This window comes from Kogia breviceps, chromosome 13 (assembly GCF_026419965.1).
Source record: "Kogia breviceps isolate mKogBre1 chromosome 13, mKogBre1 haplotype 1, whole genome shotgun sequence".
NCBI lineage: Eukaryota > Metazoa > Chordata > Mammalia > Artiodactyla > Physeteridae > Kogia > Kogia breviceps.
Genome location: NC_081322.1, coordinates 76,111,605 through 76,134,236, shown reverse-complemented (window position 1 = coordinate 76,134,236; position 22,632 = coordinate 76,111,605). Strand labels below are relative to the sequence as shown.

Below are 22,632 nucleotides of genomic sequence, written 5' to 3'. Positions count from 1 at the left end.
TAATATATAGGATACACACATACACATGTGTATATATGTATTCCATATATGTAAATATATGGAGATTTGCCCTATACTGTCATATGTATTTCAAATATTTCCCTCAGTTTTTCCTCTTTTGATTTTGTTTATATTTTCCATCTACAGAAATCCAAGATTTTAATGTTTCAAAACACTGAATATATCAGGTTTTTTAATGGCTTCTAGGTCTTCTGTTATGTTTAAAAAGTCATTTTTATTGAATATTTATAAATACATTGTCTATTTTTTCTTCTAGTAAAATTATTAGTTCACTATGAATATACGTGTAGAATTTATTTTAGTATAAAGAAGGTTTTAAGTTTAAATAAGAGTCTCTCCAACCCCAAATACTTGCAGAGAATCAGAAAAGCTATTGTTCTTTTCACCAAAAACCACAGAGTACTGATTCAAATAACTGACATTTAAAACCCAAGAAAATTCGCAACAGATTAAAAGTGCTAAGTAACTTAAAACAGGTCCTTCTCAGAGTTATACAGCTTCATAACTGCTATACGTGACCAGTCCCCAGTGAATCATCCAAATAAAATATGAAACATTATTCAACTTGAGATTTCTTTACTGTCTATTATATTTTAAAAATATTCTCTCCCTTAATTAACTCACCTCTAAGTAAATAACCTTTTATATACAATTTTTTATATACAATTTTTACATGATTAGATACTGACAACCACCAAAAACTTTAATGAGTTTCTACCAAAAAGAGTTCCTTCTACACATCTTGTGTTAAGAATAAGATTATTCTTATTAATTCATTACCAATTTACATAATTCATAGATGATAAAACTGATATAATTAAAAGTTAAAAATGTTCTTTAAACTGTTTTTACTGAAGAAAGCACTCTTAGAGGAAAAATGTGATCCATTTGTACCCAAATGACCAAAGTTAACTTACCATGTGTGGAGCACTGATTGTTGCTTGGAACCCTGCAAAAGAAGAAGAGAACTACTGATACATTCAGCTGTAAAAACATACGAAATACTCTATGTAATTCCTTTTCTAACATCCATAAGTTGTTTTTCATAATAATTATTTTCACTTTTATGATCTCAAGAAATAAAACTTTTACCTTGTACTTTACAGTACTGTCATGCACAGTTAAAATTAGCAAATATAATCATGCCAAAGGCTAGCATGCTCAGTACAACAGTCCCACTATTTCCAAAAATTTCTTCTCCCATATAGTTAGTTAAGGAAGAATTTCATTAAGTTGAGTTGATAAATTTATGATGTTTTTTCTTTAGATTTATACAAAGAAAATAAGCTTCCATATATCACAGAGTATGCAAAATCCTTGCAAAATTAAACTGCTTCATATTTTTGGCACCTTAAAAAAAAAATAGAACTGGCAATCAGAGTAGCTTAAGAGACTAATAAGCTACTTCAATTTACACTATCAACTAATGTTAATTAAAACAATCTTTTCGGGCTTCCCTGCTGGCGCAGTGGTTGAGAATCCGCCTGCCAATGCGGGGACACGGGTTCGTGCCCCGGTCCGGGAGGATCCCACGTGCCGCGGAGCAACTAAGCCCGTGAGCCATGGCCGCTGGGCCTGCGCGTCCGGAGCCTGTGCTCCGCAATGGGAGAGGCCGCGACAGTGAGAGGCCCGCGTACCGCAAAAAAAAAAAAGAAAAAAAAAAAATTAAAGTAAAAACAATCTTTTCTCCATTTTTAGCTTTTAGTTTTTTCTTTCAGTGTTGCTTTCTCAAAACTGATTTACCTGCTTCTGCGTCTGAAGCAATTTTCACTGAGCGGTGGTAGCAGGTGCCTTCGGGGTTCAGAAGCTCCCCAGGACCTTCTCTGTTGACTGTTAAAGTGCTTCAAAAGAAGGCAGCACGGCAGCTGGCCCACAGAATCCTGAGGCACTTCTAAGCCTCAAAGGCGCCCACTGCCAAGGCTCAGCAGTTCAGCAAAACCTGCTTCAGGAGAAGGAGTTAAATATGGAACTTTCTAAAAACAAGCACAAACCAAAAAAATTCAGGGCAAGTGAAGCAGAGTAGTCAGTAATAACTTAGTTACACATTCCCTTTAATAATGATTTTTAAAATTGATGCCAATGCAAAAACCAACCTTAGTCAACACTGAAGACCCTAAAGAAAACTCAGCACATAGCTTAAACTGTAAGTTTTCATTTAAAGTATGTTTTAAGAATTTTTTATAGAATTCTCATAGGTATCGTTTAAGAAAATAGAAAAGACACTTCATATACTACATCATTTTATTAAACTGGGTAAGTTTGGGATTATGAAACTTACTAAGGCATAAAACTCAAATTAGCAAGGTACGAGATACACATCTGGGTCCCAGCCTATTTTTACTTACAAAGATTACAGAGTAAATGAGTAAAATTTGTGACGTTTTCAGAAATCCAAAGCTTACCTATTGATTGTGGAGAATCCATATAAGGGTTACATTTTGCATAATGAGAGCGGTCCGTGGCCAGCATTACTTCAAATACTTTATCTGTCTTGATGATTCCATTTTCTGAAATGAATGAAGCAATATTTTAAGCTGGAAGTGGCATGATCAGACATATTTTAGAATAATTATTCTGGTTACACTGTAGAGACTAGATTGGAAGAGAGCAAAATTGAAAGTTGTTGCAGTGGCTCAGGTAATCACAACCTGGTCTTTAATAATGAAAGTAAGGATGAAGAAAAGTAAAAGGATTTGAGTTATATTTAGTAGGTAATGTATACCTGACTAGATTTGGAGGTGGGAGGGGGGTAATGGTTGAAATGCTGATGTCATATACTGATGTGCGAAATCCTAGACAAGGATCAGAGCTAAGGAGAAAAAGGACAAGTTATTTATTCAGTTAGGAGCTATGGACCATACACATGGAGATACACAGCGGTCAGTTGGACAAATGGATCTGGGGCGCAGGAGAAAAACCTACAACAGAGATATAAATTACTAGTTGTATAGATGGCAGCTAAAGCAATGGAAGTGAACTAAAGTGGCCAGGTAAGAATACACAAAAGTGTACACTTAGGAGAAATGCAAAAGAAGTAGAGCCTTCAAAGATTATGATGAGGAGCAGACAACAGAGGTAGATGAAAATCAAGCAGATATGCTGTTACAGACCCCAAGAGAAACAAATTTTTCAAGAAGGAAAGCAAGGTCAATATGGTGTTCCCTCAGTGTCCATAGGGCGTTGGTTCCAGAACCCCAGCAGATACCAAAATTTGTGGATGCTCAAGTATCTTATATAAAATTGCATAGTTTTTGCATATAACCTACGCATCTCCTCCCATATACTTTAAATCATGGTTAGACTACTTATAACACCTAATACAATGTAAATGCTATATAAATAGTTGCCAAACATGTGGCAAATTCAAATTTTGCTTTTTGAAATGTTATGGAACTTTTTTTTTTTTCAAATATTTTCAATACACAGTGGGTTGAATCCATGGAGATAGAATCCATGGGTATAGAAGGCTGACTGTATATATTTGCTCCCCCAACTAGTAATTCTTTAAGATTAAATATAATATGTTAAACTTCAATAACCCTTATTAACCATGCACACAGTAATTATTCAATAAAGGCCTTATTAACTCACTCAATAAGTTTACTGTCTGTCTAATACATACCAGACACAGTGCTACATACTTAGTGTGATAATAAACAAAATTGCATAGTTCTTGTCCTTACGGCTCTAAAATCTGTAACATTAAATGTATCAACTTGACTTTAACAATCCAGAAATAAATTTTTTTAATCAAAACATGCTTTGCTTAATTTGGCTACACTCTGAACAACTTTTTTTTTTCAGATTTCTTTTGTTAAAATTGAGGTATAATTGACATGCAACATTATATTAGTTTCAGGTATACAACATAATGATTCAATATTTGTATATGTCAGAAAATGATCACCACAATAAGTTAACATCTATTACCATACAGTTACAGAATTTTTTTTCTTATGCTGAGAATTTTTAAGATGTGCTCTCTCAGTAACCTTCACATATGCAACAGAGCATCAGTAACTACAGTCACCATAGTGTACATGCCCATGACATTTTTTTTTTTTTTTTTTTTTTTGCTGTATGCGGGCCTCTCACTGCTGTGGCCTCTCCCGTTGCGGAGCACCGGCTCCGGACGCGCAGGCCCAGCGGCCATGGCTCACGGGCTCAGCCGCTCCGCGGCATGTGGGATCTTCCCGGACCAGGGCACGAACCCGTGACCCCTGCATCGGCAGGCGGACTCTCAACCACTGCGCCACCAGGGAAGCCCCCATGACATTTTATAACTAGAAGTTTGTATCTTTTGACCACCTTCACCCATTTTGTACCCCACCTGCCTCTAGCAGCCACTAATCTGTTCTCTGTATCTATGAGCTTGATTTTTTGTTTATTTCTTTAGATTCCACATGTAAGTCAGATCATACAGTATTTGTCTTTCTCTGTCTGAGTTATTTCCTTTTGCATAATAGCCTCAAGGTCCATCCACGTTACAAATGACAGGATTTCATTCTTTCTTATGGATGAATAATCCTCCATTGTTATATATACATCACAGCATCAATATCTATTCATCCATGGATGGACATTTAGGTTGCTTCCATATCTTAGCTATGGTAAATGATACTGCAATGAACATGCGGGTGCATATATCTTTTCAAATCAGTGTTTTTGTTTTCTTTGGATAAATATGCAGAAATGGAATTGCTGGATCATATGGTAGCTGTATTTTTAATTTTCTGAGGAACCTCCATACACAGTTTTCTGTAGTGGCTGCAACAATTTATATTCCCACCAGTAGTGCACCAGGGTTCCCTTTTCTTCATAATCTTGTAAACACTTGTTATTTCTTGTCTTTTTGAGAACAGCCGTTTTAACAGGTATGAGCTGACAGTACCTCATTGTGGTTTATGATTTGCATTTCCCTGATGATTAATGATGTTGAGCATCTTTTCATGTACCTGTTGGCATTCTGTATGTCTTCTTTGGAAAAATGTCTATTTAGATCCTCTTCCCATTTATTTAATGGGATTGTTTGATTTTTTTTTGCTATTGAGTTGTATATACTTGGGATATTAACCCTTTATCAAATATATGATTTGCAAATATCTTCTCCCATTCAGTAGGTTGCCACAGCTATTTTAAAATGAGACTTAAGCATCATGAGAAGTTTAAAATATTTATGCAAATGAATTTAATGTATTCATCAACTGTGGAGCCTCCAGGTTCTACAGGGTAATGGTGGCCACCAGAATCTGAATTTCTCCACATAGCCATTCAAAAAACACCTAAATCTAAGATCAAGAAGGGGCATAAACAAAACCACACATGACCCATGCCTTCACATTACTAGGAGATAGAGAATATCCAGACTTCATATTACTTATCAGTAGAAAAATTAACAACACATTCCAACAAAGCTTCTGCTATTGCTGCAAGCCTGTGGGTATAGAAAGCAAAGGTAGGGACTGAAGTTTAAAAGACTAAGTAGAAGGAAGTAGGGAATGCAGATGAAGCACAGACAAAATTATTCCCAGAAAGAGAAAATACAACACTAAGTACTAAAATAGTGAACACAGGTCTGGGACTTAGAAGCTCACTGTACTGGCTACAAGGAAGGAACTTAACCATCAGTAAGTTAACAAAGATCCCAATGCCATTCAATGGCGAAAGAACAGTCTTTTTCAACAAATGGTGCTGGGACAACTGGATAGCCACATGGAAAGAATAAAGTTCAATCTTTACCTCATATCAAATACAAAAATTACTCAAAATGGATCAAAGATCTAAACATAGAACTAAAATATTAAAAATCATAGAAGAAAATACTGGAGTAAGTCTTCATGACCTTGGATTTGAAAGTGGATCCTTAGCTATGACACCAAAACCATGAGCAATAAGAGAAAAAAAATGGATAAATTGGATTTCATCAAAATTAAACATTTTTGTGCTTCAAAGAACATTATCAAGAAAAAGGTAACTCACAGAACGAGAGCAAAATAATTTGTAAATCATACAACTGAAAAAGGACTTTTATCTAGAATATATAAAGAATTCTTACATTTCAATGTAAAAGGACAAATAACTCAATTGTAAAATGTGCAAACGATCTGAACAGACATTTCTCCAAAGAAGATATACAAATACCCAATAAGCACATAAAAAGATGCTGGACATCATTAGTCATCAGGGAAATGCAAATTAAAACCACAATGAGATACCATTTCATACCCACTAGGATGGCTATAATCAAACTGTCAGATAATAACAAGTGTTGCAAAAATGTGAAGAAATCAGACCCTTATGAACTGCAAGTAGGAAAAGTGAAATGGTGCAGCCACTTTGAAAAACAGTCTCGCAGTTCCTCAAATGGTTAAACAGAGAATTACCATAGGACCTAGCAATTCTACTCATATGTGTATACCCAAGAGAAGTGAAAACGTATGTCTATACAAAAACTTGTACACAAATGTTCACAGCAGCATTATTCATAATGCCCCAAAAGTGGAAACAACCCAAATGTCCATCAACTGATGAACAGATAAACAAAATGTGGTATATATCCATACAATGGAATATTATTAGGTCATAAAAAAGAATGAAGTACTGATTCATTCATCCTATTATGTAGATGAACCTTGAAAACATTATGCTAAGTGAAAAAACTCAGTCACAAAAGATCGCATATTGTATGATTCTATTTAATGAAATTTCCAGAATAGGCAAATCTATAGAGAAAGAAAATAGATTAGTGGTTGCTTATGGTTGGGGGAATAGGAGGGCAAAACAGGGTATCTTTTTGAGGTGATGAAAATATTAGATGACCATGGTAGCAGTCGTACATGTCTGTAAATACATCCCAAACCACCGAATTTTACAATCTAAATTAGTGAATTACATGGTATGGAACTGTACTTTAGAAAAGCTATTTTTTAAAAAACATTTAGTGGGACCAGGGGTGGCAAACACAAGAAGCACTGCTTCTGGGGGAGAATCATACAGGCAGGGAAAGGATGGTGCCTCTTGATATGGAAATGAAGATAAAGAAGGAAGAAAATTAAGGATCCTACAGAAACAGAAGAGCAACAAGATATGCCAACTCCCCCCCTTTTCTCACCCCTATTACCAATATCATTATCCATTAAAGAAACTGCAAGTCACTATACTGACAGAAGTGCTCTTGAACTGTGTCCACAAAATGCCTAAAAATAGGAAAAAGAAAAACAAACAAACAAAAACTCCAGTCAAAGCTACTATAAAAAGTGTAAAAAGAAAACAACACGGGGCTTCCTGGTGGCACAGTGGTTAGAAATCCATCTGCTGCCAGGAATAAAGACACAGACGTAGAGAACAGACTTGAGGACACATCAGGGGTGGGAAGGGTAAACTGGGACGAAGTGAGAGAGTAACACTGACATACAGACACTACCAAATGTAAATTAGATAGCTAGTGGGAAGCAGCCGCATAGCACAGGGAGATCAGCTCTGTGCTTTGAGACCACCTACAGGGGTGGGATAGGAGGGGTGGGAGGGAGAAGCAAGAGGGAGGGGATATGGGGATATATGTATACGTAGCGCTGATTCACTTTGTTATACAGCAGAAACTAACACACCACTGTAAAGCAATTATACTCCAATAAAGATGTTAAAGGAAAAAAAAAAAGTGAACTACCTTTGTAGGCTAGAGATTAAAGCAAAATGACTGTTAAAAAAAAAAAAAAAAAAAAAAGAATCCACCTGCCAACGTAGGAGACACAGGTTCCAGCTCTGGTCTGGGAAGATCCCACACACCGCAGGGCAACTAAACCTGTGTGCTACAACTACTGAGCCTGCGCTTTAGAGCCTGCGAGCCACAACTACTGAAGCCCACAAGCCACAGCTACTGAGGCCTACGCGCGCCACAACTACCAAAGTCCGCACACCCTAGAGCCTGTGCTCCGCAACGAGAAGCCACCACAGTGAGAAGCCTGCGCACCGCAACGAAGAGAAGCCCCTGCTCTCTGCAGCTAGAGAAAGCCCGCGCACAGCAACGAAGACCCAACGCAGCCAAAAATAAATAAATTAATTAGTTAATAAAAAAAAAGAACACTGTGAGAAAGGGAATAACTTTAAAAAAAAAAAGAAACCAATATGCAAATCAAAACATTTCAGCTGGGGGGTCCAGTGGTTAGGACTTGGTGCTTTCACTGCAGGGGGCCTGGGTTCGATCCCTGATCGGGGAACTAAGATCCCACAAGCCGTGAGACATGGCCAAAAATTAAAAAATGGAAAACTATCAGACTAAAACAAGGGAAAAAATGTCAAGTCTCAAGGCCAAAAACATCAAATTATCTAATAAGAGTTAAAAAAGAGGCAACCATTAGCTTTCTTAAGAGCGAAGTTCAAAGCAAAGCAAGAATGAAGCAGCAGCGTTTTCAAGAAATTCAAGGAAAGAAAGTGCAAGTTAACAATTAAAAAGGAGCAAACTATTGATATACCCAACAACAGGAACCAATCTCAAGAGCACTAATCTCGGTGAAAGAAGCCAGGAGATTTTACACTGTGTGAGGCCATCTAATATCAAATTCCCGTAAAGTCAAACCCATAGTGTCAGAAGGCCAATCTGCAGTGGCTAGGAGTCAGGGATGAAAGGAGATCAATTGCAAAGGGGCACGAGAAAACTTTGTGGGGGAAAGAAATGTTCTATATCAGAGATCAGCAAACTTCTGTTAAGATCCAAACAGTAAATATTTTAGGCTTTGCAGGCCGTATAGTCTCTGTTGCAACTATGCGACTCTGCCATTGAAGTGCAAGAACAGCCACACACAAGACATAAATGAATGGGTGTGGCTGTATTCAAATAAATCTTTATTTCTAAAAACAGGCGGCGGGCCAGATTTGGCCTGTGGGATGTAGTTTGCTCACCCCTGTTTTACCTCACTAGGGTGGTGGTTACACACCTATATTTGCCAAAATTTTCAAATCATACTCCTAAAATTGGTGTGTTTTTACATAAATTATATCTCAATAAAGCTAATGTTTTAAAAGTGTAAGCCAAGGATTTTACACGCAGCCAAAACTGTTCTTCAGATATCAAGGTTATAGGAAAAAAAGTCTTGAATGTGCAAGAACTCAGGGAATGCTGTACACACAAGCCCTTCCTAAGGAATCTTGTAGAAGATGTGCTTCATCTAACCAAGCGGTTACTAGGGATACATCAGAAAAGGATACATATCCAATTTTAGAGCAAAGACTAAAATTAAAAGGGTGGATTGGTCTGCCTTCAGCAAGAATCCTGTCGAGTTACGTTAGCCAGAATCCCCCATTAGCCCTGATGTTTCCTCTTAGTAATTTTCCACCCACTGATGCCCACCCTGCTCCTAAGCTATAAATCCCCACTTGTTCATATGCTGTATTGGGAACTGAGCTCAGTTTTATACTGAGGTCTCTCTTCCCCTATTGCAACAGTTTCTGAATAAAATCTGTTTTTAACTCTTTTAAAATTATTTTCTACTATTTTTAAAATAGTTAATAGTTTTTTAAACTAGTTTTTTAAAAAACTAAAAGGGTAAAGACATCGATGCAATAATAATACTTAAACGTTATTTGTTCTGACAAAATAGAAAGAAGGCAACTAAAAACAATGGGAAGAGTAAAAAAAGGGGAAAGTAGAATTAGATCATTGAGTCATATAGGTGACAGGAGGAATCAAAGGATACCACTTAATACTGACTGACCAGACAGTAAATAGTTACGAAAAGGTGGCTTAAGGACACTATAAAAGGTATAAATACAGACTCTCCAAATAACAAAAGAATATTTAAAAAAATCAGCAAACAAGGCACACCAACTAGAGAAACACTTAAATACTCACAGACTAGGTTATATTAATAAATCATCCGTCCACTTGAAAATATTACAAACTTTGGATTAATTAACCCAAATAGAAAGTACTGTTTCTACACAAATAAGTTTAGGCAAGCTACCTGTAAAGGTCATTAAAATAAAACAGTGAAAGCATTTAAAAGAAAGTTTTAAAAGCTGCATAGTAAGAGAGATATTGGACTTCCCTGGTGGCGCAGTGGTTAAGAATCCGCCTGCCAATTCAGGGGACACGGGTTCGATCCCTGGTCCAGGAGGATCCCACATGCCGCGGAACAACTAAGCCCGTGCACCACAACTACTGAGCTTGTGCTCTAGAGCCTGTGAGTCACAACTACTGAGCCCGCGTGCCACAACTACTGAAGCCTGCCTAGAGCCCGTGCTCCAAAACAAGAGAAGCTACCACAATGAGAAGCCTGCGCCCCACAAGGAAGAGTAGCCCCCACTTGCTGCAACTAGAGAAAGCCCGCGCGCAGCAACGAAGACCCAACACAGCCAAAAATAAATAAATAAGTAAATTCAAAAAAAAAAAGAGAGATATCATTTACTAAATATTTGTCATGTGCCAGACAAAATCCTAAACACGTTACATACACTATCTTTTGAGATACGAACTTAGGAACTATGAAACAATCTTATGCTGTCTCTAACAATCCTATAAAGTAAGTACCTATTATTACTCCATCTTACAGATAATAAAATTGAGTTCAGAAAGACTAAGTTGTTCCAGATCACAGAGCAAATAAGGGGTAGGGCCATTCACATTGAGATGTTAGATTCCTGTTGACCAGTTCACTGTACTGCTACTACCATATTCAAATAGCTTAGTGACTTCTACTAATTCATTTCCCAAAATACTTCTTGAGTGGTTCATTTGCCCTGAATTCAATTCAAATTCCAGAGGGGTGATTCATAGACTCTCAAGGTCAGAAGGGTCTCAAGTCTAACTTCTTCATAAATTGGTACCACAATCTCTACTTAAAGAGTTGCACTGATATGGAACAGCTCTTTGCACATTCAGACCACACTAATTATCAGAACACTTCCCTGTATTAAGAGGAAATCTCCCTCTTTATAACTCACTTATATAAACACTTAGTGCTACTCTCTGCAGTCACAAAGAATATGCTGAATTTTCTATCCAACCCACACATTTTACACACCTGAACATATCATGACCATTTCAAGCCTTATCTTTTTCAGGTTAAGCAGCCTCACTCAATACATCCAATTACCATCATATTCACTTACTCATTCTTCTCTAGATGAATATTTGTGACATCTAAAATCAAACATATTGCTATAGGCACAGTCTAAAAATCAAGTAAATTAAAGAGGTTACTTCCCTTAAGCTAGATAATATACATCTACCAAACTCATGTGAGTTTCTTTGGCTGATTCTTACTCTGACACAGAATTTACTAAAAACCCTAAATAGTTTTAAAAGCATGTCACCAGTCATTTATTAAGAAGCTGAACACATAAGGCTCAGGATAAAGCTTCCTTAGACCATTATTAGGTGGTTTCCAAAATTTTCACTACAAGGTTCTTATTATTTGCTTTTTCCCAGGATTCCATATTTTGAAAGATGCCTAAAGCAAGCTACATTTACTAAGTTATTAAACCATTTTCCCATTTTTGACAATCTGACATATACAATTGCCAGTGCCCTGAAATATTTCTAGCAGACAGCAAAGTAATTTAACATTTCACTTTGGTGTATAGCCTAATTATTAGTAAACATGCAATTACCATTAGGCTTTCTGGATTAGTGAAGTTTTAAAACTACCCATGCCCAATTTTCCTGCACCCTAAGGACCAAGGACTCTAATTAAATAATTATAATAATGGCTAATGTTGATCCAAATATGCAATGGATCCAAATGAGAAGTTAGCAGAATTTAAAAAGAATGCAATAGAATCCAAGCTATAAACCAAATAATTAAAAAAACTTGAGGGCTTCCCTGGTGGCACAGTGGTTGAGAGTCTGCCTGCAAATGCAGGGGACACGGGTTCGTGCCCAGGTCCGGGAAGATCCCACATGCCGCGGAGCGGCTGGGCCCGTGAGCCATGGCCGCTGAGCCTGCGTGTCCAGAGCCTGTGCTCCGCAACGGGAGAGGCCACAACAGTGAGAGGCCCGCGTACCACAAAAAAAAAAAAAAAAAAAAACCTTGAAAAAATTAGAGCCACATTAAGAAGCTATCTGTTCCTGTTCTCAACCTTAGGAGTGGGAAGGGGGAAGAGGGAGATAAATTCCAGGAAAAAGACAAAGATACTATACAAGAGTCATGAGTTAGATAAGAAGAATACTAAACTGTGACGTGATTTCAAGCAACTGATGAAGTGTAAAAAATGGAAAAACAAGGAATTCCCTGGTGGTCCAGTGGTTAGGACTTGATGCTTTCACTGCTTTCAATCCCCGGTCAAGGAATCAAGATTCACAAGCCACGCAGCCAGAAAAAAAAAAGGAAAAACATTTGACTATTCCTCCTCAATACTAGAGGAGTCTGTGATATTAGAAACAAAGAGCAGGGAATAAACTCTTGCACGCTACATAGCTCATCAAAGTGTTGACCCAGTTATTAATGTTTGTGATGATGGTTATGAATTTTCAACACAAAAATCAAAGTGCAGAAGATTTATTTATTGCTCAGAACAAGATGAAATGCTATCAACTCTGACAATATAAAAGAGCCCCATATAAGTTGGAAAATGAGTATCGTTTCTTACAAAGTGGAAGGGTTAAGGGATAGTGTCAGTTCATAAATTATGGAACAAAAAATTGAGGTTAAAGTATATTACTCAAAGTTACAAAGGTAACCACAAAAGAGGAAGCAAAAATTATGGTATAACTATATCTGGGGAAGGGAGTAAGTTTAGAGGGTGTAAATACTCATCCATCTTGGCAGGAAGTCAGTAGATGATGTCTAAAGTTGATAAAGAAATAGCAGTTTAAGCATATGCTTTAGAGACTGAAGTCAATCACCAGAAGACCCAAATATGTAGTTGAAAGTGTTCACTCGAGGCAGTCTGGGAGCAGGGAGGAGCAGGGCAAGCAATTGTTAGTTTTCATCATAAACCCTTCTGTATTATTTTATCTTTTAAACATGCACACCTGGTTACTCGACTAAAAATTAATCTTCATTGTCCTAACTTTGTTATCACAGATGGATAGTACCTATAGAGATGTATATACAATGTGTATTTGCTCTAGTGAGCAACATGTAAGATGTGGCAGGGACTCCTCTTCTTTTAATTTATTTATTTTATTTACTTATATTTGGTTGCATTGGGTCTTCGTTGCTGCATGCAGGATTTCTCTAGTTGCGGTGAGAGAGGGCTACTCTTCATTGCGGTGCGCAGGCTTCTCATTGCGATGGCTTCTCTTGTTGCGGAGCACGGGCTCTAGGCGCGTGGGCTCAGTAGTTGCAGCTTGCAGGCTCTAAAGTGCAGGCTCAGTAGATGTGGCACACAGGCTTAGTTGCTCCGTGGCATGTGGGATCTTCCCAGACCAGGGCTCGAACCCGTGTCCCCTGCATTGGCAGGCAGATTCTTAACCACTGCTCCACCAAGGAAGCCCCAGGTACTCCTTTTCTTTCACAGTGGTAGAATTGGGTGCATTATCTAGCCTCTCTGTAGTTATGTGTAGCCTATGGTTACGTTCTTGTCAATGAAAACACAGGCAGAAATTATGTATGCAACTTCAGATAATGCTCTTAAAAGGAATGCACGTTTTCTCCTTTCCTCATTTTTCTCCCCACCAGCTGGAATATGGAAATGATGGAGGTAAACTATCTTCAACTTTGTAGATGAAGGAAAGACTTTAGGAAGCACAACAAGAAAGAAGGAGCCCAGGTCCTCAAGACCATGGAAACACCATATTAGTTTTGAACTGCTTATACTTGTATTGTTACAGGAAACAAACTTTCATTTTGTTTAAGCCATTGTTATTTTGGCCTTTATTACAACAGACGAACAGGTACCCTAAAACACAAGGTATCTGAGGAGTAAAATGAGATCAGTTTGAAGAACAGGATTGGAGTTGGAGCATGGCAACAGGTTGCAGAAGACCTTTAAAAGGCCTGAAAGCTAAGCAAGAGGTGTGTACAACTGATACAGTAAGCAACAGAAGTCTAGGCAGAAAAGAGACATAACAGAAAGCAGTACACTATGACAATCAGTATAATGTGTGGAATGAACCTGAGGGGAGAGAAATTGAAAGTGTGATGACCAGACACTTGAAGGCATCTCACTCCAAGTGACAACCAAGAACCTAGGCTAGGACAGTATCCATGAAAATGCAGTGAAAGGGATGACTATGAAAGCTATTTGTAGCAACTGTTGAGTTAATTTGGGGACAGTCTGAAAGAATCAATAACTATTCCAAGACTTTTGATCTGGGAGCAATCCTGGCAGAGATGGAGAAAGAAGAGACCCTGTGCTGGTATGAAGCACTGAAAACACAGGTAAGAAAATAAGCTGCAGATGGATTTCAAGTCATGTAGAAACATTCTCTAAATTTCTGTAAGTAACTTGTTACAAAGTTACATCTCAATGAAAGAAATATTACATAATTATATTAGTTTTATGACTTGAGTGGTTGTTAATCATCTACTCTCTATTTCTTCTCCACTAACAAAATGCCAGGGAAAACAGTAAGAAATGAACAAAATGGTCCCCTCTTATTTCCCATCTAGAATGATTAGGCGTGATAAGAGGTAAGTGGAGCCTGAGACACTCTCCATACAGAAAATCTGAAAGGGATTAGCTTTAAATTCACACTATAATCAAAGAAGAATTTTAAGTGATGTCAAGTTATGATAAAGCATATCATCTAAGAGCAGAGATTACTCAAAAATACGTCTTTCTGAGGGGAGGTTATGAATTGGGAGATTGGGATTGACATATATACACTATTGATACTATGTATAAAATAGATAACTATGGGTTTCCCTGGTGGTTCAGTGGTTAAGAATCCGCCTGCCAGGGCTTCCCTGGTGGCGCAGTGGTTGAGAGTCCGCCTGCCAATGCAGGGGACACGGGTTCGTGCCCCGGTCCAGGAAGATCCCACATGCCGCGGAGCGGCTGGGCCCGTGAGCCATGGCCACTGAGCCTGCGCGTCCGGAGCCTGTGCTCCGCAACGGGAGAGGCCACAACAGTGAGAGGCCCGCGTACCACACACACACACAAAAGAATCCGCCTGCCAATGCAGGGGACACGGGTTCGAGCCCTGGTCCAGGAAGATAGCACATGCTGCTGAGCAGCTAAGCCCGTGCGCCACAACTACTGAGCCTGCACTCTAGAGACCGTGAGCCACAACTACTGAAGTCCATGCACCTAGAGCCCGTGCTCTGCAACAAGAAAAGCCACTGCAATGAGGAGCCCGCGCACCGCAACGAAGAGTAGTCCCTGCTCACCGCATCTAGAGAAAGCCCACGCACAGCAATGAAGACCCAACACAGCCAAAACTAATATATAAATAAAATAAAATAGGTAACTAACGAGAACCTACTGTATAGATCAGGGAACTCTACTCAATGCTCTGTGGTGACCTAAATAGGAAGGAAATCCAAAAAAGAGGGGATATATGTATACGTATAGCCAATTCACTCTGCTGTACCGCAGAAGCTAACACAACATTGGTAAAGCAACTATACTCCAATAAAAATTAATTTAAAAAAATACATCTTTCTCTAAACCATTATCAGTCTTAATAAATACATGTAATTAACTATCTTGATTGACACTATTTCTCAAAGGAGGATGCTCCTTGCACTCCTCACATCTTTGACAACTAAAATGTTATGCAAAACTCTAAAATATAGGTAACCAAAAGTTAACTTCTGTGGCTCTCTCCTAAAACACACCCACCCACCCATCCCCCAACATACACACCCCACAGGTGATTTCATGCAAACCATGATGTGACTAAACTGACAGGATCTTGGACTTGGAAGGGTTCTGAGAGGTCTAGTATACAGTGAAAGCAGATGACAAATCTCTTCCACAATATCCCTTACAGTGAAATGGTCAACCTTTCTTTGCTTCAACATATCCAGTGACAGAAAACACTACTTTTCAAAGCCAAACCTTTGACTGTTAGGATAGCTTTGTGAATACTTCCTTATAATGAGCCAAAATGTGCCTCCCATTTGTCCTGGTTTTACTCTCTACTACATGATTTCCTTCAAATATTTAAACATTACTGCTCTCTGTAACTTTCTCATTGCTAAATCAAACAACCTCCACCTCATCAAATCATCATATAAAATGCTGGTGCTCTTGTCATCTTGACCACTCTTGTCTGATAATCTTCGGTTTTTCACTGCTATGCTTAAAGCATGTTGGCCAGAACTAAATGCAACACTAATAAAAATATGTAGAACAGCACAATGGAACTAAGATCACATTGAATAGAATGTAATACAACCTATTATGCAGATTTAGTGCTGCCCAGTAGAACTTCTTATGATAATGGAAACGTTCTACATCTGCACTGGCCAGCAGGTTAGCCACTAGCCTCGTGTGGCTACTGAGCTCTTGAAATGTGGTTGGTATGACTGAGGAACTGAATTTTTAATTTTAGTTATATTTAAGTAGACACATTGATATTAAAATTCTCCCTCAAAATCTTACCTATTAAATCTTATTCAATGTACTGTAAGTTTACTTACTAGTATACACCCATTAGACTGACTTGATATAAGTTAAAATGAGGAAGTATTTTCTGGATTCTAAATGAAGCCCAAATTTCTGAAAAGAAGTCACTTAGGATTTTATTACCTGACTATCTTTGGCCCATGAATGCACATGATAAAACTAATAGAATATTCTCTTTTCCACTATTTATGCTACTAGTTGATAAGAACTGACACTCTAAATAGAATACGAATAATTTCAGTTTATTTGCAGAGATAAATAAGGATACAAAAACTATAAATTATCATAATGCTTACAAATTTAAGTGCCTACTGAAGGTCTCCACTTTAATGTCTTATAAGGAACTCAAACCAAACATCTCCCCAAATAAACCCCTGCTCTTCCACACTTCCCTGCATCCCCTCCCCCAAAATCCCTGCTGCTTACTCACTTATTTCTAACTCAGAAAATGGCAAATCGTTCCCATTTTGCCGAGGTCTAAAACCTTAGTGTCATATCCTCGACTGCGGTCTTTCTCCTACACCACAAATACAAATCTAGCACGTTCTATTTTCTCTGTCTAGAATGCCTGTTCCCCAGCTCTACCTGCATGGCTTGAATTTCTTCCCCTTCACCAAATCTTTACTCAAATGACACCTTAGTGAGGCCTTCTTGCCTACAACTGCAAACCTACTACGCCATACTCCCTGTCCTCCTTCCTTACTTTGCCACTTATCATGTGAACATCTATTTTATTTGTTTGCTCCCACAAGTAAGCTGCAACAGAGAACAGATGTTTGTTCCTCATTGCTGTGTCCCCAGTGTCTTGCATATAGAAGACAGTCAAATATCAGTTGACGGATTTGACAAATTCTATATACATTATACATGCAAAATGACACAATCAAGGATGCAAAGGAAATATAAGTAGAAATAACTGATGGATTAGGGTAGTGGACTGAACTTTTTTTACAAAAATAAAATAGGTAAAAGAACAATTGTTAGCTTTGTTTTATGTGGCCACTACAGCATTTGAAGTCTGTTAAGAGTTAACCTTCCACAAACACTCTGGTTTGGACATCCCTGCTCTCTAGGAGAGCTCATCCACTCCTGCCCCCTCCTTTTCCTTTTACCATGGTGTGAAGTTATCCCAACAAAAGTAGAAAATAAACTCTAATATAAACATTACTTGAATTGTCCCATTCCCTGGACTAAGTAGGCTCACAGTTGTTTTGAATTAAGTTAATTTGTTTCATGAGTACCTTATCAGCCTATAATTATAAAATAATACTTTTCATTTCTAAAGACCTGTAATGTCCAACATGTGGCTAGTAGTTAAAGTTAATTTAAATAACACAAAAATCCAGTTCCTCAGTTGTGCTAACCACATTTCAAATGCTCAATGCCTCATGTAGCTGGCGGCTATGGCATTGAACAGCACAGATACAGACATTACAAACAGCTCTGTAGGGCAGGACTGCTACAGACTTTTTTCCTAAAATTTTATTTTAAAGCATAAAACTGATTCAACTGAAACACTGGCAGGGTTTAATCTTGTAATTTTCAGTTCTCTATGTCAGTGATTCTCAAGTGTGGTTCCCAGACCAGCAGGAGAATATTACTTAGGAACTTGTTAGAAATACAAATTATCAACAGCCCCAGCAATCTGTCTTAATTTGTTTTAACAAGCTCTCCAGATGATCCAGGAGATTTTGAAGCATGCTCAAGTTTTAGACCACTGTTCTCAGTCACTTGAGCATTTATCATCACAACATAAGCTATGAGATATTATGAGATGTACCATTAGAGTCTAAAGTAATCTGTAAATGATATATCAAGTATGAAATCATAAACAATCATATTTCTATTACATCTTATAAAAGAAAAACCTCAGTAGGTATTTTCAATAAAATTATTATAATAATATTAAAATGAAACCAATCGTGAATTTTATTTCGTTTAAAAAAACATTAAAACTGTAATTTGCTTCCTCTTCCAATTTGCAGACCCTTTTTCACTTCAATATCAGCATAATCACATTTTAAACTTTTTCTAAAGATTTAGTTAGAAGTCTTAGGAAGAATACACAAGGGTGGAATAACCTGTTAAGAGTGAGAAATTTTCAATTTGTGCCAATTGAAATTTTCCTTTGAGCAAATAATACTGTTATAACAAACTAATAAATAAAAATGAAATCTATTGGCTAGAAACAATTCAGCAAGAAGTTGAAACTAAAGTTGCACAAGTGTTACAAAAGAGGCTAAACAATTTGAGCACTCTTATTTCCTCTTACCAATCATAGATCTAGTATAAAACGAAACATCCACAATATCAACATCCATGTATGTTAAATATTTCTCATTAAATTTTCTGATAGGAAAACATCCTTAGAAATTTCAGCTAAGAATAGTAATGCAATACATTAAAGTAACTATAAAACCACTGGGAAAAGATCTAGTTTTGGCTGACTACAAATTTGGCCCAGAAAGGAGAGACTTTAAGAGCCTGATTGATTACAATTTCTGCCACAGCCAAGTGTCTACTGCGATAACCTACCGGTGGAAAATTACTTAATCACAATTCAAGTACAGAATGTTTCAGGTGTGTATCCTGTACTAGCAGGCACTAGATCATTTGAAGAAATTTTATTAAAATATTTACAACATATTGAGCTTCTGCTCGACTCGTGGGAACCTAAATCACACTTAATATTGTCTCAGCACATAAATTTCCACTTCCAATCAAATATCCTTCCATAAAGTGAATACTGGCAATGCTTGACAGGGTCTTTAAATCTAAACATTCATTACTAAACGCTAAGGAAACAAGTTTTAAATACTGTTAAAAAAAAGTCAAATGACTAATATTAAGTATTAATACTAACCATGTGCCAGCCAATACTATTTATTTCTCTCACTAATCTTGGTATTCCTAGTATAGATCCAAGCATATAATATATATTTAATTGGCATTTATTAAAAAAGGAATGATTATTAAATTGTTTGAGAGGATTCAAAGATACTAAAAAAAAAAAGCCCCAGCCCTCAAGGAGGTTACAAATAGAATTAGGAAACATGACAAACACATAAAAAGCTAAATAATCCATAACAATTAAAAATACCACGTGGCAGGATTGTGATTATTTGCAAAGTCAGTGGCAAAGAGTGCTATAAATTCCGACCAGAGTGAGAGTATGATGGACTGCGGTCCTTCTGGTCTCCCGACCAGACGGTGACACTACATTTCGATTAAAATAAGAAAGTGACACAGCACTCGTCCCACCCTAAAATTATCATCAGAGGAAAGAATACAGTAACTAAAGATAATGGTGTAAAGAAACTTCCAGACAAGACTTTTAAAGCATATGGTAGACCTGAAAAAAGTTAGAACATTCCACATACACAATCGTTTGCTGGATCCCAGGACCTCTAAAGCCTCCTGAAATACGATGTCCCTCAGGAAGAGCATCCCCTAGTTATCTCTTCCTCCGCCTCCCACGAAGCTTTCCACTGGACAGCCGCCCCAGAAATTTCTCCCAGCATCCGCAATGACATTACTCTGATCTCTCTCTCCCTCCCCTCGCCAGTATCAGACGGTGGCATCTCCCGCCAGAGGAAAAAACGAAGGGCGGGGGAGGCAGAACAGGGGAGAAAGCTTGCAGCTAGGTCGACTGATATGACAGACGAGGAAGTGAGAAGACGCGGGGGTCGAAGGCGGGGTCCCCTCAGTTCCAGCCCAGTCTCTACGAGCCCTGGCCAACATCCCACTCCCCAAGGCACGCCCCTCGCCCGCCGGACCCGGACAGGGAGGTGGCGGACTCGAGTGACAGCCCCATCACCTGTGCCGCGCCCCCTTCCCCAGGCCCGCGGGGAGACGCCTGCCCCTGCCCCACTAGCAGCGGCCCCTGGCTCCTTCTCTCTGGTTCCTGTGCACGTCGCCGATGAGTGACAGGTCCCGGGGGAGGCAACTGCCAGCGCTTGCCGTTCGGGACCGCTGGTGCAACCGTGCGCCGAAGCCCTCCAGCAGGCACAGGGGTAGACGGAACGTTCCGGAGGGCCCAGGAGATCCGATCCAGGCCTGGCCTTCCCCAGTTGCCCCACACCGGGCGGGGGTGGCACTTACTGCGGAGGTTGTGGATTAGCTCCGAGTGGCTGGCGCCGCCGGATTTCCAGGCCATCGCTAAGCACACCCGGAGCAGGTACAGAACCACCTTCAGCGCGGCGACAGTGCCCAGCAGCTTCCCCAAGAGTGAGACCACCTCCCACACGGTCACCGCCCCGCTCGCGTCCCCTCTGTAGCCGCCGCTGCTACTGCCGTCGCCGCCGCTGCCGCCACTGCGCGCTCCCGGCATCCCCCGCGGCACGCATGCGCCTTATGACGGCCGCGCGGACTCGGGTGCGGCCGGGTGGGGCAGGAGGCGGGGGTGGCCTCATGGCCTGCAGCCCGCGCGAGGGGCCGCTGCCGCCGCCCGGGAGTGGCGGGTTGGTTCCGCTGAGTCAGCGCCACCGCCACCGTCACCGCCACCTCTGAGTGGCCTTTCTGAGGCCTCGGGCTTCGCAGCGCCTCCTTGCTGAGTTTGTCCTGCGGTCAGGCGGGGTGGGCCCTGGCGCGGTCGGTGGCGAGCCTCGCACTCTGGTCACCGAGCGCGGTGGCGGGATGGCAGGGCGGATCGCGTAACGCTGCTGCCGGTGGCTTCGCAATCGCAGCTAGATCAGCTGTTGAGAGCGGCGGGTCTGCTCCTATAGCTGTCCAGATTGTTAGACGGTGGGCTTCCTTCGTCCTGCCTCACCCAACCCAATGAATGACTAATATTTAGGTCGGTTGGAGACAGAGCTCCCTATGGTGGAGCCTCAATAATCTTAATAGAACTGGAGGGCAAAGGTCTTCTCTAACCCGAGTACTCCAGCTTCTGTCTTGTGACAAGTACGTTAGTGTTTCGTTAGTAGAGACTTTGGGACCCTGGTTTGTTCTGAACTCTAAAGCACAAATTCGGAGAGTGGAAGAATACCGAGACCTGGGGTGGGGGGTTGGAGCGTGGGGAATCCTTTGCTCCTTAGGACAGCGCACTTGGTTAAAAATACTACAGTATCCTATGGCGAATGTGTTACTCCCCCAACACAAGTGTGCGTTGTCAGCTGTTTAAGCCTCACAAATTCCACCATTGGACTGGACGCCAGGTTTGTTGCTATCAGCTGTGCAAGACATTGCGTGAGAAGCTGACAAGGAACATTGCCTGTAGCATCCAACTTGCTGACTCCTGATCAGAACTGAGACTGGAAGAATGCAGTCACATTTAGTCCAATACACTTTTAAGGAAGGAAACAAAGCTATGTCAAGACATCGATGCTACTGCGTCAGCAACAATTTTCGTATTCTAACCAGACCTTAGCAAATGTGGTATCTACTTCCAATCCTAAATATACTTATATATTAACTATTTCCCTGTGTTCTGCAATAATAAATGAAACAGTTTTCTTTACTTCAATATTGGGAATAAAATTGTCAGTTTGGGGCTAATAATTTTCTATTTCATCTCTCTGCAGTTCCCTAATAGTCTTCCAGTTAAAAACAAAACAAAACGACACCAGTCAATTTTCAATAAGAACCTGATAACTCTCTCTAAAGCTGACCTAGATGAACTGCATTTCCATGAGGTGCTTCCAGAAGCTGTGGCTAGGAAATAGGACTGTCAATATCAGAAACAAAATCATGGCCCCTTTTAAAGAAAACAACCAACACAGTTATGAATATAGTATAAAGGAGTTTTTTTTAAAAAAAAGATGAATAAGTCATACCTCTTGTGTGTAATAAGATTTACATTCAAATTGGGGAGCTTTGCATCAAAAGAAAATTAGCAACAGGGGGCAAAATATAAGTGCTATTAGTGGTCTAGATATTAAGGGACATGTTTATTTCGATCATCATGGGCTGGAGTAATAGGAAAAGATAGAGGAAAGAACTGGTCCTTGAAGGATGGGCAAGATTCTGAGAGACAGGAATTTTTTTAAAAGCGGGGGAGGGTGTATCATAGGTCTAATCAAAAGCATGAAGGAACCTAAGGCTCTGATTCCTGAGCTGTCGACGTTACAATTAAAAATCATTCTTAATTACACACAT

At 39.4% G+C, this 22,632-nt stretch overlaps 1 protein-coding gene across 8 annotated transcripts in view; it reads right to left on the bottom strand.

Moving 5' to 3' along the window:
• PCMT1 (protein-L-isoaspartate (D-aspartate) O-methyltransferase) overlaps positions 1-21,223 on the bottom strand; it is a 47,852-nt gene extending 26,629 nt beyond the window's left edge. For 3 of the 8 annotated variants that reach the window (XR_010836088.1, XR_010836087.1, XR_010836086.1), the window contains exons 1-3: positions 20,638-20,881; positions 2,424-2,528; positions 939-970 (exon numbers count right to left, since the gene is read on the bottom strand). Coding sequence is in view for 4 of the 8 variants with exons in the window: in XM_059083489.2 (XP_058939472.1) it covers positions 939-970; positions 2,424-2,528; positions 20,638-20,866 (366 nt within the window). In the remaining 4 variants the exon portion in view is untranslated. Of the gene's footprint in view, positions 1-938; positions 971-2,423; positions 2,529-20,637 lie in introns of all 8 variants that reach the window. The other 5 variants (XR_010836085.1, XM_059083488.2, XM_059083489.2 and 2 more) reach the window with 4 other exon arrangements.
• Positions 21,224-22,632: the final 1,409 nt, after the last annotated feature.